Source organism: Mobula hypostoma, chromosome X2, assembly GCF_963921235.1.
Source record: "Mobula hypostoma chromosome X2, sMobHyp1.1, whole genome shotgun sequence".
NCBI lineage: Eukaryota > Metazoa > Chordata > Chondrichthyes > Myliobatiformes > Myliobatidae > Mobula > Mobula hypostoma.
Genome location: NC_086129.1, coordinates 42,320,842 through 42,341,661, shown reverse-complemented (window position 1 = coordinate 42,341,661; position 20,820 = coordinate 42,320,842). Strand labels below are relative to the sequence as shown.

The following is a 20,820-nucleotide window of genomic DNA, read 5'->3' as shown; positions in this document are numbered from 1 at the left end:
CATTTGACTGTTTATTTCCCTCCTGCCCTGCTAAGTTCCTCCAACATTTTCTGTTGCTCAAGATCTCTAGCATCTGCTGAATCTCTGACACACAAGCAAATCCCTTACCATAGTCCTGTTTCTCCATGAGTTCTTTGCTGAAATCCATGTACACAAGCCCTTCGTAAACCTGTTTAAAAAAAGTGAATTTTGAACCAACTTGTCAGAAACAAATGTTAAGCAATGCAATGAACCCAATCACATGCAAGATTAATTTAAACAGATTACTTTGAACAATAATATTAGCAAACACATGAATTGTTTTGCATAGTGCAAACTCAGCAATTGAAAGAGGCAGAGAAAATTCTCATATTTACATTATTTGCAATTAACTGATTCTGTTCTGATACCACTCTTGTAAGTAAAAGAAGTACTGACAATGACATCTCGCATCTCTTTGCTGCTATTTTAAAGTAGGCTGACTAGGCAGTAATTAGATGGACATGATTTGTCCTGTTTTTTTTGTGAACAGATCACTTATGGGCAGTTTTCCACATAAATAGTCACGTAGTGACTACATTGCTGGCTGCCTCAGCTGGTTCAGGAGCACGTCTTCAGTATGAAACCTGTTTGCTAACTGCACCCATAACCATTACACACCCAGTATGGAGTAAACTAAATTGTCTGAGGATTTCTTTTTGATTGCTGTCTCAGAAGGAAACTTTAATGGAACATGTACTTAGCACTTCTCAATGAACATGGACTATAAATGCTCTGGCTTCATTTCCAACATCTTTGACTACAGGAATGATCTTGAAATCTTTCCTTCCCACTACTTATCCACACCACCATTCACAAACAGAAGTGGCAAGATTTCACATGCATTTTTTCCCATGCTACATCTTCGCCAGATACCCACCCCACCATTAGATGTGCCCAATCTTGCTCTTCTGCACCTTGAAACACAACTTGAGTGTACTGTATTTATGGAGGAAAGAATGCACCAAGCTACAGGTTACAGATTATGGCGATATATATTTTAGGTGATGCTGCTAGTTCACTGCACCTCATAAATGCCCTGCTTTAAGCTTCAGCATCTGTTTTGATCAATCCATCTTCAACACAAATATATTGCCACACAACAGAGTATTAAGATGGGTCAGAGATGTGGAGTGGTCACTTCTATCAATGATGATGTCATGGACAGTCACATCTGCAACGGGCAGAAGGGTAAAGACAAGCAAGTTTATCTCAAGTATTGGTTCACTTATCACCAGCCGCAGAACCAGTTAAGCAGCTATGTCCCTCAGGTCTTGATTTGCTGTCGATGATGAATACTGAAATACCCCACATTCTATGCGTCTGCTACCTTCAGTATTTCTTGAAAGTGTTGTTTAAGATGAGGGAGCACCAGAAAGGCAGTTTTGATGGTAACGAGAAAGATCCTTTGACTGTATTTGACTCAACTTCACAATACTTCATTTCCTGGGATCTATATGGATGCTACAGTCCAACTCTATCACTTTGCAATCTTCTGGGTTACATAAAGCACAGTACAGGCCCTTCAGCCAATGATGTTGTGCCAACCTTTTAACCTACTCTAAGGTCAATCTAACCCTTCCCTCCCACATAGGCCTCTACTTTTCTATCATCCATGTGTTTCCCTAAAGAATCTCTTAAATGTCCCTAATGTTTCTGACTCTACCTCCACCCCCAGCAGGGTGTTTCATGCACCCATCACTCTCTGCAACAAACCTACCTCTGACATCCCCCTAAACTTTCCTCCAATCACCTTGTCCACTTGTATAAGCCATTTCCACTCTGGGGGGAGAAAAGTCTTTGGCTGTCCATTTGATCTATGCCGATAATCACCTTGTACATCTCTAGAGTGAAGGAAGATGAGAGGGGACGCTCAACCTATCCTCATAAGACATGCTCACTAATCCAGATAGCATCCTGGTAAATCTCCTCCGTGCCTTGTCTAAAGTTTCCTCATCCTTCCTATAATAAGGCAACCAGAACTGAATACAAACTCCAAATGTGGTCGAAACTGAATGTTTTAGAGCTGCAACACTTTCTCATGATTCTTGAACTTTTTGAGTTGAGTGCTAATAACTAATTTAAATTTATCCATCTTAAATTACTCGTACGAACCATTGCATATGTGAAATGTGAACTGTACCTGGACGACTCGATCCTGAAGTCCAGCTGTAATAAATAGTTCTTCAGACTCCACATTTAAAATAAATTTTGCTCTAAGTGGCTTTGGTAAATCCTGTCAAAAGAAACTTGAAAATCAGTCTCGAATAATACAAGGAGATTTATATAGTTAAATTAAGGAAAAAAACTAAAGGAAAAAAATAGATAAATAGATAGAAAGAAAGATTAACTTTATTTCTCAGATGTACAACAAAACCTTCAGTGAAATTGCTCGCTTTGCATCAATGACCAGAGTCCAAGGATGTGCTGGGGACGGCCGCAAGTGTCGCCATGCTTCTGGCGCCAACACAGTATACCCACAACTTACTAACCCTAACCCATACATCTTTGGGACGTGGGAGGAAACGAGAGCACCTGGAGGAAACACATGGGAGTCACGGCGAGGCAGTGGTGGGAAATGAACACCGAGTTTCCGATGACTGGCACTGTAAAGCATTGTGCTATTACACTACTGTGCTGCCCCAGGGTGACTTATTTTAAAACAGTAATTTAATAAAGGGACAGTGTGGCACAGCAGGTTAGACCCCAGAATTAAAATCCAAATGAGCTCAGACAGCCAAATTACAAGGTAAAATTGGTAGCTTTACAGTATAGATTCATGTATTTATATTAGTTGTTCACTTAAGACACTGGAGACGATGAAGTAATTTAAGAGTAAAGTTTTACTGTGTATGTCTCAACACACCAAGGAACATGCATTCAGTGGCCACTTTATTAGGTACACCTGTGCACTTGCTCATTAATGTGTACGGGGTCTTTCTTTTGTTACATTTAAAATGGCGACTTTGTTATGTTAATCTGGGGAATGCGGCTTTGTAGTGCTTTAACGCCGAAGAGAGTTTGCGCTAACAGTTTGTTTTATTTTAAAATGAGATAACAGGGTTCTATTAACCAATGGGTGGTTATGTATCGTTTTGTTTTCGGATACCATGCTGTATGATATGACTGTGGACTGAGTTTTGGTGGGGAGTCGGAGGAGAGACGAGGAAGACTGCGGACGTGTGGAGAGGCTCCGGTCGATCACTCAGGGTGGTCCCGAGCCGTGAGTCGACGGAATTCGGGTGGTCATCTGAAGTCGAATTGAGCTCCAACGTAGCGTGCAAAGAACTTGGACTTTGATAAGTGTTGGTGCCTTTTTTTTCCCATTACTTTCCTCTCTGTATCAAATGTATATTAATGTCATAGAATTAGTAACATCTATAAAGTGTATTTGGTAAAATTTACTGGGTGTGCTGGCTGATGATTGATGTTTGATGTTTGTGATTGATTCGGGCGGCAACCGACCCTGTGGGGAGTGTTGAGGTGGGTGCTGGGCTGGATTTCCCCTAGACATACACGAGCCAATATAACTGAACGTTACAAATGCAAATATCTAATCAGCCATTCATGTGGCAGCAACTCAATGTATTCAAATATGTAAACATGATCAAGAGGCTCAGTTGTTGTTCAGACCAAACATCAGGATGTGGAAGAAATGTGATCTAAGTGACTTTGACAGTGGAATTATTGTTGGTGCCAGATGGGGTGGTTTGAGTATTTCAGAAAATGCCGAACTCCTGCGATTTTCACGCACAACAGTCTCTGGAGTTTATAAAGAATGGTGTGAAGAACAAAAAACCCCCCCAAAAAAAAAACATCCAGTAAGCAGCAGCTCTATGGGTGAAAATACCTTGTTGATGAGAGAGGTCAGAGGAGCCAAACCGGTTCAAGATGACAGGAAGGAACTCAAATAACCACGCGTTCCAACAGAGGTGTGCAGAAGAGCATCTCTGTACGTACAGCATGTCAAACCTTGAAGTGGATGGGCTACAGCTGCAGAAGACCATGAACACACACTCAGTGGCCACTTTGTTAGGTACCTCCTGTACCTAAAAAAAGTAGCCACTGTGTGTACATAAGTAAATGCAGCAGAGAAGTTTCCTTACAAACATTACCCAGTGCATGCTCCCAATGGTCATGGCTAAAGTCCTTCAAGCCTGAACCTACATTTAACTGGATCAGAATTGATATGCATCACCTTTGGCGACAAAAACTTCACTCATTTTCAATTCTGAAATGATCAACTAATCCAAGACAGAATCAGCTCCAGGGGTGAAAAATGGACAATGAGAGGGCACAAATTGATCTAATGATTCTTCTATTCATCTTCTCTATACAAGTGACTTGAGCCACTCCAATTTGCCTACCAGGTGCACAGCAGGTGCCATTTCATTGGGTCCTTACTCAACCTTGGAACATCTAGACAGCAAAGATGCATATATCAGAATGTTCCTTATTGACTACAGCTCAGCATTCAATACTCTCATCCCTTCAAAATCAATTATCAATAAGCTTCAAGACTTTGATCTCAATACCTCCTTGTGCAATTGGATCCTCTATTTCAGATTTTGGATCCAGTCAATTTGGATTGACACCAACATCTCCTCTACAATCTCCATAAGCATAGATGCACAACAAGGCTGTGTGCTTAGCCCCCTGCTCTACATTTATGACTGAAGCTAAGCACAGCTCCAATGCCATATTCAAATTTTCTGACAACGCAACTCTCTTTGGCCAAATCAAAGGTAGTGATGAATCAGCATATAGAAGAAAGATTAAAAATCTAGCTGAGTTGTGCCACAACAACAATCTCTCTCCCTCTCTGTCAGCAATACCAAGGGGGAGGAAACCGGAGGTCCATGAGCCAGTTCTCATCAGGAGGATCAGAAGTGAAGAGAGTCAACAACTTAAAATTCCTCAGTACTATCATTTCAGAGGAACTATCCTGGGCCCAGCACATCAGTGTAATTACAAAAAAAAGCACAGCAGCGCCTCTACTTTCCTGGGAGTCTGTGGAAATTCGGTATGACATCTAAAACTTTAACAAACTTCTATAGATGTGTGATGGAGAGTATATTGGCTGGCTGTATCACAGCCTGGTATGGAAACAACCATGGCCTTGAATGGAAATTCCTACAAAAGTAGTGGATGTGGCCCAGTCCATCATGTTAAAGCCCTCCTCACCATTGAAAACGCCTACACAGAGCACTGTCGCAGGAAAGCAGCATCCATCATCAAGGACCCCCTCCACCCAGGTCATGCTCTCTTCCCACTGCTGCTATCAGGAAGAAGGTAGAGGAGTCTCAGGTCCCACACCATCAGGTTCAGAAACAGTTACCATCCCTCAACCATCAGACTCTTGAATCAGAGGGGATAACTCTACTAAACTTCACTTGCTCCCATCACTGAACTGTTCCCATAACCCATGTACTCGCTTCAAGAACTCTTTATCTCATGTTCTTGATACTTATTGTTTATTTATTATGATTTACTCTTCCTTTTTGTATTTGCACAGTTTGTTCTCTTTTGAACTGATTGTTCCACTCTGTTGGGTGAGGTCTTTCATTGATTCTATTGTGGTTCTTGGATTTACTGAGTTTTCCCACAAGAAAATGAATCTTAGGGTCGTATATGGTAACATTATTGTACTTTGACAATAAATTTGCTTTGAACATTGCTGGAATAAATAAAAGTCAGTGTTTTACTCACATCATCAATTAAATCATAGAACTTCATCAAGGACTTAAGTGTAGCTGAAACTATCGCACTGTTAAAAGAAAAAAAAATCTTGAAGACAGAACGTGAAGCTCAGTCCACCAGTAAACATACTTATACTCTCTAGCACTCAGGGCAAGAACAGTGGGCATATATGAATGGTACCCCCCCACCACCCCACCACCCCACCAACCTCACGTCCTTTTCCACCCTGACTCACAGATATACCATTCCTTTACCAAAATGATTTCTAAAATTTGTAATTCTTTCCCCAAGAACATTCTGGGTGCATCTTCTACAGAATGATTGTCACTGAGACCTTCTCAGGGAGGGCCAATAAATGTTGGCCATACCAGTGATGCCATATCCCTCAAGTAAATAACAGCAAAAAATATGGATTTTAAGAATAGATGTAAATTACATGCAAAAAAATGTTTCTAAAAATAAAATTCTGCCACCAGTGATTCGTGCATTGAGAGTGACGTGAAGAAAGTTCCAAATAAAAATAGCTTTTCTGTATAAACAAGCACAAGTAGTCCTGCATAATTGTTTCCATGCAGTCACCAATGCAGCCAATTTCTAATGATTTCTGAGCTCCAAGGTTATAATTGTCCTGACAGTGATGAATGTTAACAGTGATACAAGAGATTTATTTATCTATCACTTCTCCATACTTGAGCTTAACCACCGTTCAAACGTACACGAATATAGCCAAACGAAACGGCTATCAATAGAAGAATCTAAACAAAAATCCCCAAAACATAATTATGAAAGCAAAAGCAGGCCATGTTTATAAATCCAGAGAACTACAGACAAAATCTGCTTTTGTATAAAAACTTCACTACAATCAACTACAACTCATTTGATTTATCTGAAATTCTCCCAAGTTACCTGTCAGATCCTTTCAAAATCTCCCATTACGAGGAAAGCAGACAAAATTTTCAAAGTACTAAGTCTTGAAATTAGGACTCATTGAGGTAACAAATCTTGTTTTTTTTTTGACAAATGGACTAATTACTAAATAGTGTCATCTTGGTGGCATCCGTAAGTCTCACGAGACCATGGATCTGCGCCTGGAAAGTCTTGCTGGAGTGTCCTCATCAGGGCGCAGGCCTGGGCAAGGTTGTATGGAAGACCAGCAGTTGCCCATGCTGCAAGTCTCCCCCTCCACGACACCGATGTTGTCCAAGGGAAGAACAAGGGACGATACAGCTTGGCACCAGTGTCGTCGCAGGAGTTGCCAGAACGAGGTTGAAGGCAACGTCGGACTGCCTTAGGGACTCCAGCTCCGGATTTGTCCTCAGGGTTTACTCCCGAAGCCTTTCCCATGAGTGGGTATGGCCGCAAGGCAGCGGAGGTTTGAAATCAGAGTTTCCCTCTCTTGGATGGACTGCCTTCCCAGGCTGACGAGCTCCATCTACTCGAAGCACTGGTTTTAAGGCACCAGGACCCGCTTTCGCCCCTTTTCCTGTCAGTAGAAACAGTTCCGCCGGGCTTAGAGGCTAAGCCACATGAGAAGGCCAGGAGTTGGACTTAGTTTTCAGAGGCTATTTGAGGCACGTGCCGTGAGGAGCACTTTTAGGTAGTGGGAGCTTGTCCCCATGACCACCCCTTGGCTTGACAATCTTGGAACCCACCACAAAAGAAATAAACTGATAAAGGCACTTCAACCGTTTTTCCTTTCCACATTTGATGCCTGACCTGTTCAGCATTCTCTATTATTTAAAATGACCAGATTTGTCAATTCCCACCATTATTTTACCTTGTTCAGTTTCTTTTGTATGCCTCATCGTATCTCTGGAAATATTTAAGAATTTCGGATTCTTCTCTAGGGCAGATGTTTTTGTCACAAGGGGTGCTGGGAATGGACCCAAATGCAAGACACAGACACTGAAGTACAAGGAACAGGACTTGACTAGAGTAGGGACGTGACAGGATTCAGGCAAGGAGCAGGGACAAGAACGCAGAGTTGGGCTAGGGAAAGCGGGACCAGGACTAGGAACCATGGACTAGGAGACGAGGCTTGGACTCCGAGCCCGAGACTGGACGAGGACCAGAACCAGGGTCTTGCCTCGGGCTCCGACCCTGGAACCAGGCAAGGACATGACATGGCTTCAGGACAGGACGTGGCTGGGGTCTAGAGGCCTGAGCTTGGAGACAAGACGAGGCTCGGACTCCAAGCCCGAGACTGGACAAGGACCCAGAACCTGGGTCTTGTCTCGGGCTCGGACCCCAGAACCAGGCAAGGACATGACATGGCTTGAGATTAGGGTCTTGGGACTTGAGCCTGGCTGCAGGCTGGGGTCTTGGGTCTTGGGTCTTGGGTCTTGAGCTTGGCTTGGGATCTTCGAGGCTTGGGTTCTTGGAGCTCAGAGATAGACTGGGAACTGAACATCAACATAGAGCCAGGACTTATCCTTCGACAAGCTGGGACTCATCTTTAGCACAACACTAACATGAGACAGGACAGAACATAACATAAACATAGAGCCAGGACTTATCCTAAGACAAGCCAGGACTCAACTTCATCTCCACACTAAAGTGGGACAGGTCTCTCCGTCAGGTAATGGAGAAACAGCCTGGCTTACCCCACAGAGGCAAGGACAAGAAGTGACAAACACCAAAGAACAACAGACAGTTCCATATCTGCTCCGGGGTAGCTTCAAGTCTCAGTTCAGCCAGCAACCTCAGCTGGCTAAGGAAACAGCCAGATCCCTACCTAGCTTGGAGTGGCTGGCCCAGGAAATAGCCAAATCCATACCACAAAGACTACTCCAATGAGTGGCAACAAGGCTCCATGAAGCAGTGGTCCTCCAACCAGGCCTAGAGATCACAAATGGTTTCACTAGCCTTCCATCAACAGGTTGCTCTAAGGGGGACTGACAAGACAAACCAGCCCCCACACTCAACCCCAAGGCTACTTATATTGCAAGCCCAAAGATGGGAATCAGGTGTCTATGATTAACTCAAACAAGGGACAGCTGGAAGACCCGGAGTCCGGAGTCCATGGACCGGACCGTGAACCGGAATGCGGACTCACGTACCGGACCATGACAGCTTTAAGTTTTTGAAATTATGAAGGTGTTCAACAGATTAGACATAAAAAGTTTCCCCTTTAATACAATTACAAAGATTGAAACACCGAGGCAAGTGCAGAAGGCAAGCGAATGTTTGGCACTACCAGCCTACCAGCCTCTTGCTCGCTGCTACCAGAGGAAGGTATCTGTGTGTGACGGTCTCTTGCTCGTTGCTCCTGAAGGAAAGGCCCCTGCATTTGAATGGTCTCTCTCTCCTCTTTCCTCTTGGATGCTGTCAGAGGATGGTACCGAAGTTCTGGGTCTGCAATTTATGGATTGGACTGTAGTTCAATTGGACTTTTTTGATTTTGTGTTTTTAATATTATGTTTTTGCTTGTTCTTGTTGCTGCTTACATGGTTTGTATGTCTTTTTGCATGGGGGAGGTGTTTTGATGTTCTTGTTGCGTGTGTGTGCGCACGCACGATGTTCTTGTTGCTGTTTGTGCGTCTTTTTTTGCACGAGGGGAGATTAATGTTCTGGTTGCCATTTGCGGAATTTTTTTTGTGCATTGGCGGGGTTGACGTCTTTCTTTGACTAGTTTCCATGGTTTTCTTTGTTCCATGGCTATCTCTGGGAAATCTCAGGGTTGTATACTACATACATCCATACCTTGATAATAAATCTACCTTGAACCTTAAACCTTGTACCAAGCAAAATACAAGAGTAAAAAAAAGTAAAGAATTCAGGAGAAGCTTAGTTAATCCTGAGTCAGAATGTGGAACATGTGGTTTATCATTTCATGGGAAACAGTAATGAATAAGCACTTGACTTGACAAATCAAATTAACTGTAACTAATAGGATTGAATCATATTTTTAAACACAAAGGAGTATTTTTTTCCTGCAGTCCACTGCTGTCTTCATTTGCCCATAGTTTTCAACACAAGGTTCATTCAGCTCAACAAAGGAAATGTGCATCTGTAGAAGCTGATGCAAGGAAGAAGGGCCTTATGTTAAAAAATCTGTTTAAGTGCTGTATATTCCACATTTTTTGGACTATCATTACAGAGTGACAAATATTAAATATAGCAAAGAGAATGATGAGTGTAGACAAGTAAAGCAGGCTGTGCTAACCTTAATCCATTACAATTTTATGGCACATACATGTGCTAACACCACAGTAACAAACCCCTGCAGTAGTGAGTACTGTCTGTGCTGTTAAGCTAAGGGAAAGAATTCTCAACCAAGGAATGGTTGCAGGAATGCTCAGTATAATAAATATATGAAGCAAAGTATTTTATTGACACTGACCTGCTTCCAGCAAGCCCCTGTAGAAAGACAGAAGTCAGATAAGTGAGATTACATGCACTAAAAGTACATTTCTGAATCTACTTTATGTTGTAAATAAATGAGGCACACAGATAACATTAACCAGCTTGGCCTTCATTTACTGGTCTATAATTTCTCTTTTGGCTCCAATTCCTTCACAAACAACAAGATAACTTCTACATAACAAGCACATTGCATTATACTTAACAACAGTTTAGATAAACATAAACAAGTGACAATCTAAAATACCAGATCTTGGAAAGGATAATGGAAAACTTGGTCACATAACTGGGCGTGGGAATTGAGAGACACGTTACGTTGATGGTTAATTTCAAACCAATGAGCTAGCCTTGAGGTATGGCTGTTAGTCTAACAAAAACAAAACAGAAAAATAATTGTAGACCATTGTATAAGCAGCTCAATCCATCACACAAACCAGTTTTCCCTCCATTGATCTTGCCTACACTTCCTACAGCCAAAATAATCTAAGACCTTTCCCATCCTGGTTATTCCCTTTCCATCCCCACCCCCTTCCTTCAAGGCAGAAGATAAAAAACCATGACAGCATGAATTACCAGAGTCAAAAGCAGCTGTCATTCCACTGTCCTCAGAATCGGATTAACTTATTTATCAAATGTACATTGACATGTACAGTGAATTGTTTTGTTCACATTTACATCCAACACAACCAAAGGACGTGCTGGGGCAGCCAGCACGTGTCGCCACACATTCGGAGTCTTGAATAAATGAACTTTTGGTCTCCCAGTCCACCTCACTGTGGCCCTTGCACTTTAATTGACTGCCTGTGCTGCACTTTCTCTGTAACTATGACACTACATGGTACATTTTATTTTCCATTTTACGACCTCAATAGTTAGTCCTGACGAAGGGTCTCGGCCTGAAACGTCGACTGCGCCTCTTCCTATAGATGCTGCCTGGCCTGCTGCGTTCACCAGCAACTTTGATGTGTGTTGCTTGAATTTCCAGCATCTGCAGAATTCCTGTTGTATGCATATATACTGTATGGCATGATCTTTCTGGATGGCAAACAAACAAAAGCTCTTCACTCCTTCTCAGTACATTGTTGTTCCTCTCCGCACCTTGTGGCACATCGAGCGGCAACCTTGTAGTTTCTTTAGCATTTGCCTATATTTTTTTTTTTAAATAGGAGGCCAAGTTACTAGCTTGATGCTCAACCCAGCACAGATGGAAAGTACGCAAGGAGCCAGCCGGATTCAAAACTGGGACTACTTGCCTTGAAGTCTGGTGCAGATGCCACTACAGCACCGGCTGGCTAATCTCAGTACCTGTGACAATAATAAACCAATGCCAATCATGGATAAAAGCATGGGAGATGCAAAAGTTGATAAAAAAAAAAACATGAACTGAAGCTTGCAGACTGTGAGGAGGCAAGAGGAGGGATGGGCAAGACCACAAAAGATATTTAAATACAGTAATACACATAGAATATTATAAATCTAAGGTCTAGACAGACCGGGTAAGTCAAGGTAGCATCGACAGACTATAAAACCTTTGTGATAGATGGTACAAGTTCAAGGGCTTCAGTTGCTCGTGGACAAACCAGGTAATGAAAGCAACCACTAACAGACACGTGGAAAATGGTGGAAGTTGGAAAGCCGACACATATGAAGTGACCATTTGGTCACCTAAGGCATCAAACAGCAACAGCCCGATTTTTGGATTTGATCTGATGGTTCAAGAATATTTCATCTCATTACGCTGTTGGGCTTGCTTCCTTCTGTACGTAAAGAGTCCAAACCAGAAAATGAAAGTGAGTCAGAGTGAGGAAGGGGGTGGAAACCATGACACAACGGAAAAAGAGAATTATGGCCTACTTGTGCAAACTCAGTGAAGAAAAATCACTGAACCAATAAAGAATACAACTTCAATAAGCAATGAAGTCCAAATTCCAGATTTATTACTTACTTTAAAGCAGAGAAACCGTATTCATCCCACCTAGCCCTGCGGCACACCTTTCTGTTCAATTGCACATTCGCAGTTACTGACAAATGCTGTCCTTCTGGCCCTATGCACCAGTTTAAACTCATGCTTGGACCCAAATACCTGGTAATCACTCGAAATGTCACTCACTTCAAAACAAGATCACCAGCTATCAGCACATCCAAATCTGCTCACAAATTTACTTACCACTTGCCGTGGTATGTTAGTGTCATATTTCAAAGTAAAGTTCCGTTTGGCCAAAGCAATTCTGAAAAATATAGGAACATCAGCTATATAAACCACTATAGTTAATCGAACTTGAAGATAGACATTTTCTAAACTTCACATCCAAAACGAGTAGACTTCCATTTTCCCTGAAGCAAAAGCATAAGCATAAGCATAACTAAACTTGAAAAGTGCTTTAAACATAACAACTTTCACTGCCCTGGAATATCACTCCCAGTTACATACTTTTAGCATATAGTTGTTATTGTAATGTAAAAATAATACTGGATTTTGCATTCCAAGTATTAGCTCCAATAAATAGCAATGTGGTAAGTGATCATGTAAATAGTGGTGAGGGTACACGGGAGGTGGGGTAAATTACCCCATTCTACTTCAAAATAAGGCCCAGAGCTGTATAAAGCTGAGTTTATTGTCATTTGCTCAAGGCACATGGTACAATAAAAAAACTTGCTGATGACAGCAATAGGCATGTAGTCACAGGCAACACACAAAATGCAATTTTTTTATAGAAAATACAAGACAGTGAAGAGAATGAGAAAAAAAATGTGCAAAAAACTGTTTGTGAATCTAGTGGTGTGGGACTCAAGGCTTGCGTACCTCCTGCCTGACAGCAGTGAGAAGAAAGCATGACCTGGACAGTAGGGTTCTTGATGCCATCTTCTTGAGGAACACCTCCTGTAAATGCTATCAATGTAGAGGAGGGCTGTACCTGTGATGGACTAGGCACTATTCTCTGGAGCAAGGGTTCACAACCTCTCAGTTAATGGTAGGGGTCCATGCCATAAAAAAAACGTTGGGCACACCTACTCTGGAGCCTTCTGAGTTTCTCTGCACTGGAATTGCAGTACCATGCCATGATACAACCAGTTAGAATACTTCCAACAATGCAGGAACAGCTTCTTCCCCTCTGCCATCCGATTCCTAATGGACATTGAAGCTTTGGACACTAACTCACTTTTTAAAAAAAAAAATACAGTATTTCTGTTTTTGCACATTTTAAAAAAATCTATTCAATATATGTAATTGATTTACTTATTTATTATGTTTTATTTTATTTATTTTTTTCCCTCTAGATTATGTATTGCATTGAACTGCTGCTGCTAAGTTAACAAATTTCATGTCACATGCCGGTGATAATAAACCTGATTCTGATTTGTAGAAGTTTGTATTTGGTAACATGGCGAATCTCCAGCTGACAGGACCAACAAGTCTCTGTTTAATATCTCAATATGAACACATACATCTATATTAACAATCTACTGCATGCAACAAGCTAAATAGATTCCATGGCTCTCCTTACCCTTGTTCTGAGCAGTACTGATAGAACTTCTTACAGGTTGCTTGCAGTAATCTCAAACCACCCAGGTAGCTGTGAAAAAAAAAAACAACTTTAGCACCTTTCTTCCCCCCCGCCCCACCAAAAAACACGGCAGATATTTTATTCCTCTTCATGTTCTCTATCACACCTACTGCAACACTATTTCACTATTTATGTGATCAGACCAGCATTGTTACAAAATAATTGAAAACTGGTTCATCACTTTCCATGGTGGCCCTGAACTTGTCCACATGTATCCTGTCAGATCAATGTGTCACTATCCATTCAGCTGTTATGTTTTGGAATCGTATTGAACTACAGAAATTCAGCTCCATGGTAATGAAAGTGGGAATGGCTCCAAGTGACCATCAAAGCTGCTTTGTTATTACAAGTATCACAAAAGTTCATTTCTCCACTAGGGGGAAAGCCTTTTGGTATAATTTCATGAACATAGAATAGTACAGCACAGTACAGGCCCTTCGACCCACAATGTTGTGCCAACCCTCAAACCCTGCCTCCCATATAACCTCCCACCTTAAATTCCTCCATATACCTGTCTAGTAGTCTCTTAAACTTCACTAGTGTATCTGCCTCCACCACTGACTCAGGCAGTGCATTCCACGCACCAACCACTCTCTGAGTAAAAACCTTCCTCTAATATTCCCCTTGAACTTCCACCCCTTACCTTAAAGCCATGTCCTCTTGTATTGAGCAGTGGTGCCCTGAGGAAGAGGCGCTGGCTATCCACTCTATCTATTCCTCTTAATATCTTGTATATCTCTATCACGTCTCCTCTCATCCTCCTTCTCTCCAAAGAGTAAAGTCCTAGCTCCCTTAATCTCTGATCATAATGCATACTCTCTAAACCAGGCAGCATCCTGGTAAATCTCCTCTGTACCATATTCCGTCAGGCCCCGGGGACTTATCCGTCCTAATGTATTTTAACAACTCCAACACCTCCTCTTCCTTAATATCAACATGCTCCAGAACATCAACCTCACTCATATTGTCCTTACCATCATCAAGTTCCCTCTCATTGGTGAATACCGAAGAGAAGTATTCATTGAGGACCTCGCTCACTTCCACAGCCTCCAGGCACATCTTTGAACCTTTATCTCTAATTGGTTCTATCTTCACTCCTGTCATCCTTTTGTTCTTCACATAATTGAAGAATGCCTTGGAGTTTTCCTTTACCCTACTCACCAAGGCCTTCTCATGCCCCTTTCTTGCTCTTCTCAGCCCCTTCTTGAGCTCCTTTCTTGCTTCCCTATATTCCTCAATAGACCCATCTGATCCTTGCTTCCTAAACCTCATGCTGCCTTCTTCCACCTGACTAGATTTTCCACCTCACTTGTCACCCATGGTTCCTTCACTCTACCATTCATTCTCTCACTCTCACTCGGACAAATTTATCCCTAACATCCTGCAAGAGATCTTTTGGCCCTTTTTATTTTTATTCTCCCCATATTCTGATTAATTCCCCTAGATCCTACCACTCACTTATACAGTACTGTGCAAAAGTCTTGGGCATATATACATTAGAAACATATAGCTAGGGTGTCTAAGACTTTTGCACAGTACTGTAGTAATTTTATGCATTGCACTGTATTGCTACCACAAAAAAAATTTCATGACACGTGTGAGTGATGCTAAACCTGATTCTGATATGGGTCTATTGTGGACTGAGAGTGGGAAAGGGGAATCATGGTTGGGAAAAAGGGAAGGGATCAGGAAGCACTAGAGAGACATTCTGTAATGATCAATAAACATTGTTTGGAATAAAATCACATTGCCTGGTGTTTCAGGGGTGGGTGTGTCTGCACCTGCACCACCTCCTGCCCCTAGCACTCCTTCTCTGCTACTTGTCCCACACCCCTCCCACAGCACTCCACCCTCACCATTCCCAACATCCTTTGCTGCTGCCGGATTTACAAACTCACTCTCCACTTCACATTGACAAATACAGCACTGTTAGGCACTCTAAAGCTCTTGCACAGTACTGTACACCAGGCATCATTTACTGTGAACCTTTAACCTACCAACCCACACATCTTTGGGCTGTGGAAGGAAACCAGAACACCTCATAGTCAGAAAGAAAACGTGCGAACTCCACACGGACGGCACATGGTCAGGGTTGAACCCTGGTCTCCAGTGCTGCAAGGCAGAGGTTTTACCAGCTGCACCACTCTGAAGAATCAGATACACTTCCACTGAAGGATGCAGTATTTTCTTTGGGATATCTATTATAATGTTACATCCAACAAGAAAGAAAATGATTATGTAACTTCTCCCATCAACCATGTCAGAAGATCACAATGTGACTGGGACTCTCAGTAAATAAATTGTATTATGTTGCTTTGGTTTAGTGTTTTCAGTCAGGGGTTCTGTGGACTGCAGTGTTGAGATTCAGTTGCTGAAGCAGCTTGTTGTTGCCTGTTCCACCACATTTCTGACTCTCCAATTGACACGGTGCCACAAAACTCACGTTAACAGTTATTGTGTATAGTGACATTAGGTTTATAAACCACATTACACAGAACAAAGTCATATGATTGATCACACTCGCCTTTTTCCATTGCTTTTTCCTGCAACAATACTGCATTTCCCCTCTTTAGTCATTTCCCTTTTAGAGTCTAATTTCTCAACCACTTCAAGTTCTCCTGTCCTGATTTCTAGCAGTCTGGTGAATAAGGACATCTGTCTTCATGACTCTTCCACCCACTCAAAAATAATACATTTTTAAACTGAAATAGAAACATTAGTCTGCTGACTGGCAATTTCTGCTGGAGAAATGGTCGCTGGAACTGAAACAAATGTTTGAGATACAAACCCTTCCTTTCGACTGATCCCATACAAATCTTGCAAGCTGCCAAACTCTGTTGGGTCATTCAGAGGATGGGGTATCAGCACCTAGTGAATTCAGAAACAGAATTTTTTTTTAAAAAATGCAAATGAAGGAGCATATCTTGTGTCAAATCCTTAATTTGCTGACCTCTTAAAAACACCACACAAAATTCATTTGCTCAACTCTCTTCTCCAGTTCAATGCAGTAGCCTCATGTCACGATTATTTTCCATGAGCACAGTCTGTCAGACCCCAGAAAATGAAATTCTTCCTGTGTAAACCTAAAGCCTTTCACATGGTTGATTTGACTGTGAAACTTCAGTTGACAGAACCTCACCCACTTTTTTTTTAATCCCCTAAATCAATGTTTATATACTGTACACATACAATCCATTCCTGGGAAGACATACCAACCAACAGTGCATGGTGAACAGCACAAAATGGATGCTGAGTTGCAAACAAGATGGACAAAATTGAAGAAAAATAATATTTACTTTTATTAATTAAGAAAATTTGAAAATTATCAATAGTTCACATTCATTTCCAGCAGTATACAGATTAAACAGAACCTTAGGACTCGCACTACCAGGTTTAGGAACAGTTACAAAACATACGTTTTCCATATCATTGTAATTTAGGTTGGCCCTTGATCAGATTGTGCAGAACCTCATTTATGCAAAATTCCTTGTTGCCAGTTCAGTGATCCTCAAATATGGTTACTATGGTAGCTTCAGAAAACATTGGAATCTACTCAATAAAAATCATAAATAAGAGTCCAGAACTAAAAGCAGAAAAAGCAAATATTTAGTAACACACACAAAATGCTGGTGGAATGCAGCAGGCCAGGATGCCGCCTGGCCTGCTGCGCTCCACCAGCATTTTGTATGTGTTGCTTGAATTTCCAGCATCTGCAGATTTTCTCGTGTTTGCGTTTTTAAATATTTAGTAGTTTAGAAGCATATGTCTCTCTCCACCTTTGCTGTGCTCTGCCAGTAAATTTCCACTAAAAAAAAATCAGTTAACTTAGCCCAAAAGCTTTTCATCCCAACAATGTGCAAACATATGCATGTTGTTTAAAGAAAATGCACTGGCATAGATACTAATTCTACATCCTTGAATAGAAGTCAAAACAAGGGGAACAATATGTACTATTTCATGGGCCTTTAATCACACCACACATGAAAAGGCAGAAGCAATTTTAAAGCATAAACATTTTAGAATCTGATAGAAGGCTATTCTGTTAAATTTCTTATTATACTGCAACTACACAAAATCCATAAAACTGTGTCAGGGCTAATCCTGAATTTTCTGCATTGGCTGCTTTAGAGAAACCATTCTGCTTTTGTCTTTCAGTTCAGGGTTTGAGAATGCCGTTACTAAGACCAACAAGAATACACGAGTAATTTTCTTTCAAACAGTTAATAGAAAGTGTTCATTTGCTCTTGTGCATATTCCATGCCAAGTACGCTGATCAATAAAGCACAATTGCACTTACGACTTTTTTGCTTTCGTGTATCGTCACATCGGCCCAGAAGTTAGATATCGTCATGGCAATTGTCTTTCCATTGAAGCCGTCTGATGGATTTCCCATAATTCCTACCCTGAACAGAAGGCAATGTCAGTGCAATGACTTATAACATCTGGGACATGAAGCACACACCAGAAAATACATTTTCAGTGTTATTGGTGGACATAATGTGGCAACATTCTGGTATAAAATTTAGATGCAAAATAAGAGGTAGGATTGGAGTGGAGAGGTATATGCAAAGAAATAAAGAAATTAATTTTATTATTTAATATTATTACAGAACTTTAATGGAAAACCAAAAGAACTAAGATTCAAATAACAGAATTTTAGTGTAATTTGAGTCTTCACTCCAGTAATCATTCCTTAACATTACATGACAGAAGCTGATAGACTTAATTGCCTCCTTTCCAGAATCAACTTAAAAGAAAACATTCCAGGAAGAATGGTACATTTACAAGAACTCTAGATAGTTAATCTATTTTGCAGGTGCTGCTGGCAGAGGGTGGATAGTTCTTAAAAGATATAGAGAGGGATATTTGACATCACTGGAATGGTAGTGGAGCACCCTCTAGTGTCTGGTAAGGAGAAAATTTTGCACTGTGACAATGCAGCATCTCATTGGTTGTTTGGTTTCATTAACACATAAAACTGCACCTTCAAGCTTGATAAGGTTGATGGCCAGAGCATTATGATTTCTACTTTTATGGTTTCTACTTTCCCATCATTCACACTCGACCCTTCGCTGCCCTTCAAGACTCTGGCTATCGAGCTCCAACTCAATCACAAATGCACTTTCCAAACTCCTTAGCTGATTGTGCACATCCTCCCAAATCCCCAGACACCCAAGCTGACCCTTTCACTCCATCATGTGCCTTCTTCAATTGTAAAATCTGCTCCCCCATCCCATGACCTCCTCGCAAACCTTCACCAGCTCCATCATTGTGGCACAAGCAATGGAAAAATCTCGGTGTGCAACTTGTGCAGGTGCTCTGTGCATCGGCAGAACAGAAGAATCCTGCAAATGACCCAGAAACAAACTGTCACCATTTTAAAAAAAACATGCCTTTTGAGCCAGCGGGCAATTTCAAGTGGGTTTGAGTTGGAAGAAAATCTGTATTGAAAGGCTCACATGTTAAAAGTATTTGGATGTTGTTGGCACAATAGTCCTTTCAGATCTCATAGATAAGACCATAAGGTACAAAAGCAGAATTAGGCCATTTGGTCCATTGAGAGTGCTCCGCCACTTAATCATAGCTAATCCAATTTTCCCTCTCAGCCCCAATCTCCTGCCTTCTCCCGGTATCCCTTCATGCCCTGACCAATCAAGAATCTATCAACCTCCGTCTTAAATATACATAAAGAGTTGGTCTCCACAGGCTCACCACTCTCTGGCTAAAGAAATTCCTCCTCATCTCCGTTCTGAGGAGAGGCTGTGTCCTCCAGTCTTAGACTCTCCCACCATAGGAAACATCTTCTCCACATCCACTCTATCAAAGCCTTTCGCCATTCAACAGGTTTCAGTGAGGTCACCCCTCATTCTTCTGAATTCTAGTGAATTCAGGCCCAGAGCCATCAAACGCTTTTCATATGACAAGCCGTTCAATCCTGGAATCATTTTCGTGAACCTCCTTTGAACTCTCTCCAGTTTCAGCGCATTCTAAGATAAAGGGCCCCAAACCGGCTCAAAATACTCCAACTGAGGCCTCGCCAGTGCTTTATAAAGTATGAACATTACATCCTTATTTTTCTATTCTAGTCCTTCTGAAATGAATGCTAACTTTGCATTTGCCTTCTTCACCCCAGACTCAACCTGGAAATTAACCTTTAGGGAATCCTGCACAAGGAGTCCCAAGTCCCCTTGTGCCTCTGTTTTTTGTATTTTCTCTCCATTTAGAAAATAGTTAACCCTTTCATTTCTTCCACCAAAGTGCATGACCATACATTTCCTGACACTGTATTCCATCTGCCATTTCTCTGGACATTCTCCTAATCTGTCTGAGTCATTCTGTAACCTCTCTGCTTCCTCAACACTACCTGCCCCTCCACCTATCTTTGCATCGTTTGCAAACGTGGCTACAAAAGCCATCAATTCCATCATCCAAATCATTGACGTATAACATAAAAAGAATCGGTCCCAACACAGACCGCTTTGGAACACCACTAGTCACCAGCAGCCAACCAGAAAAAGCTCACTTTATTCCCACTCTTTGCCTCCTGCCAATCAGCCACTGCTTTATCCATGTTAGAGTCTTCCCTGTAATACCATAAGCTCATAGCTTGTTCAGAAGCCTCATGTGCAGCACCTTGATAAAGGCCTTCTGAAAATCCAAGTACACAACATCAGTCGATTCTCCTTTGTCTATCCTGCTTGCTATTTCTTCAAAGAATTCCAACAGATTTGTCAGGCAAGATTTTTCCTTGCGGAAATCATGCAACTACAGCCTATTTTATCATGTGCTTCCAAGTACCCCGAGATTTCATCCTTAATAATCAACTCCAACATCTTCCCAACCACTGAGCTCAGACTAACTGGCCTATCATTTCCTTTCTTCTGCCTCTCTCCCCCCTTCTAAAACAGTGGAATGACATTTCCAATTTTGCAGTCTTCCAGAACCATTCCAGAATCTAGTGATTCTTGAAAGATCATTACGAATGCCTCCACAATCTTGTCAGCTACCTCTTTCAGAACAATGGGGTGTATACCATCTGGTCCAGGTGATTTATCTACCTTCAGACCTTTCAGTTTCCCAAGAACCTTCTCTCTAGTTATGGTAACTTCACACACTTCATGACCCCTGGAACTTCCACCATAATGCTCATGTCTTCCACTGTGAAGAGCGATGC

At 41.6% G+C, this 20,820-nt stretch overlaps 1 protein-coding gene across 1 annotated transcript in view; it reads right to left on the bottom strand.

The window, feature by feature from the left end:
* gkup (glucuronokinase with putative uridyl pyrophosphorylase) overlaps positions 1-20,820 on the bottom strand; it is a 92,262-nt gene that overhangs the window by 12,500 nt on the left and 58,942 nt on the right. The window contains exons 10-17 of the mRNA XM_063038160.1: positions 17,944-18,049; positions 16,435-16,514; positions 13,587-13,655; positions 12,248-12,308; positions 10,061-10,077; positions 5,728-5,785; positions 2,162-2,254; positions 109-169 (exon numbers count right to left, since the gene is read on the bottom strand). Coding sequence (XP_062894230.1) covers positions 109-169; positions 2,162-2,254; positions 5,728-5,785; positions 10,061-10,077; positions 12,248-12,308; positions 13,587-13,655; positions 16,435-16,514; positions 17,944-18,049 — 545 coding nt within the window. The remainder of the gene's footprint in view (positions 1-108; positions 170-2,161; positions 2,255-5,727; positions 5,786-10,060; positions 10,078-12,247; positions 12,309-13,586; positions 13,656-16,434; positions 16,515-17,943; positions 18,050-20,820) is intronic.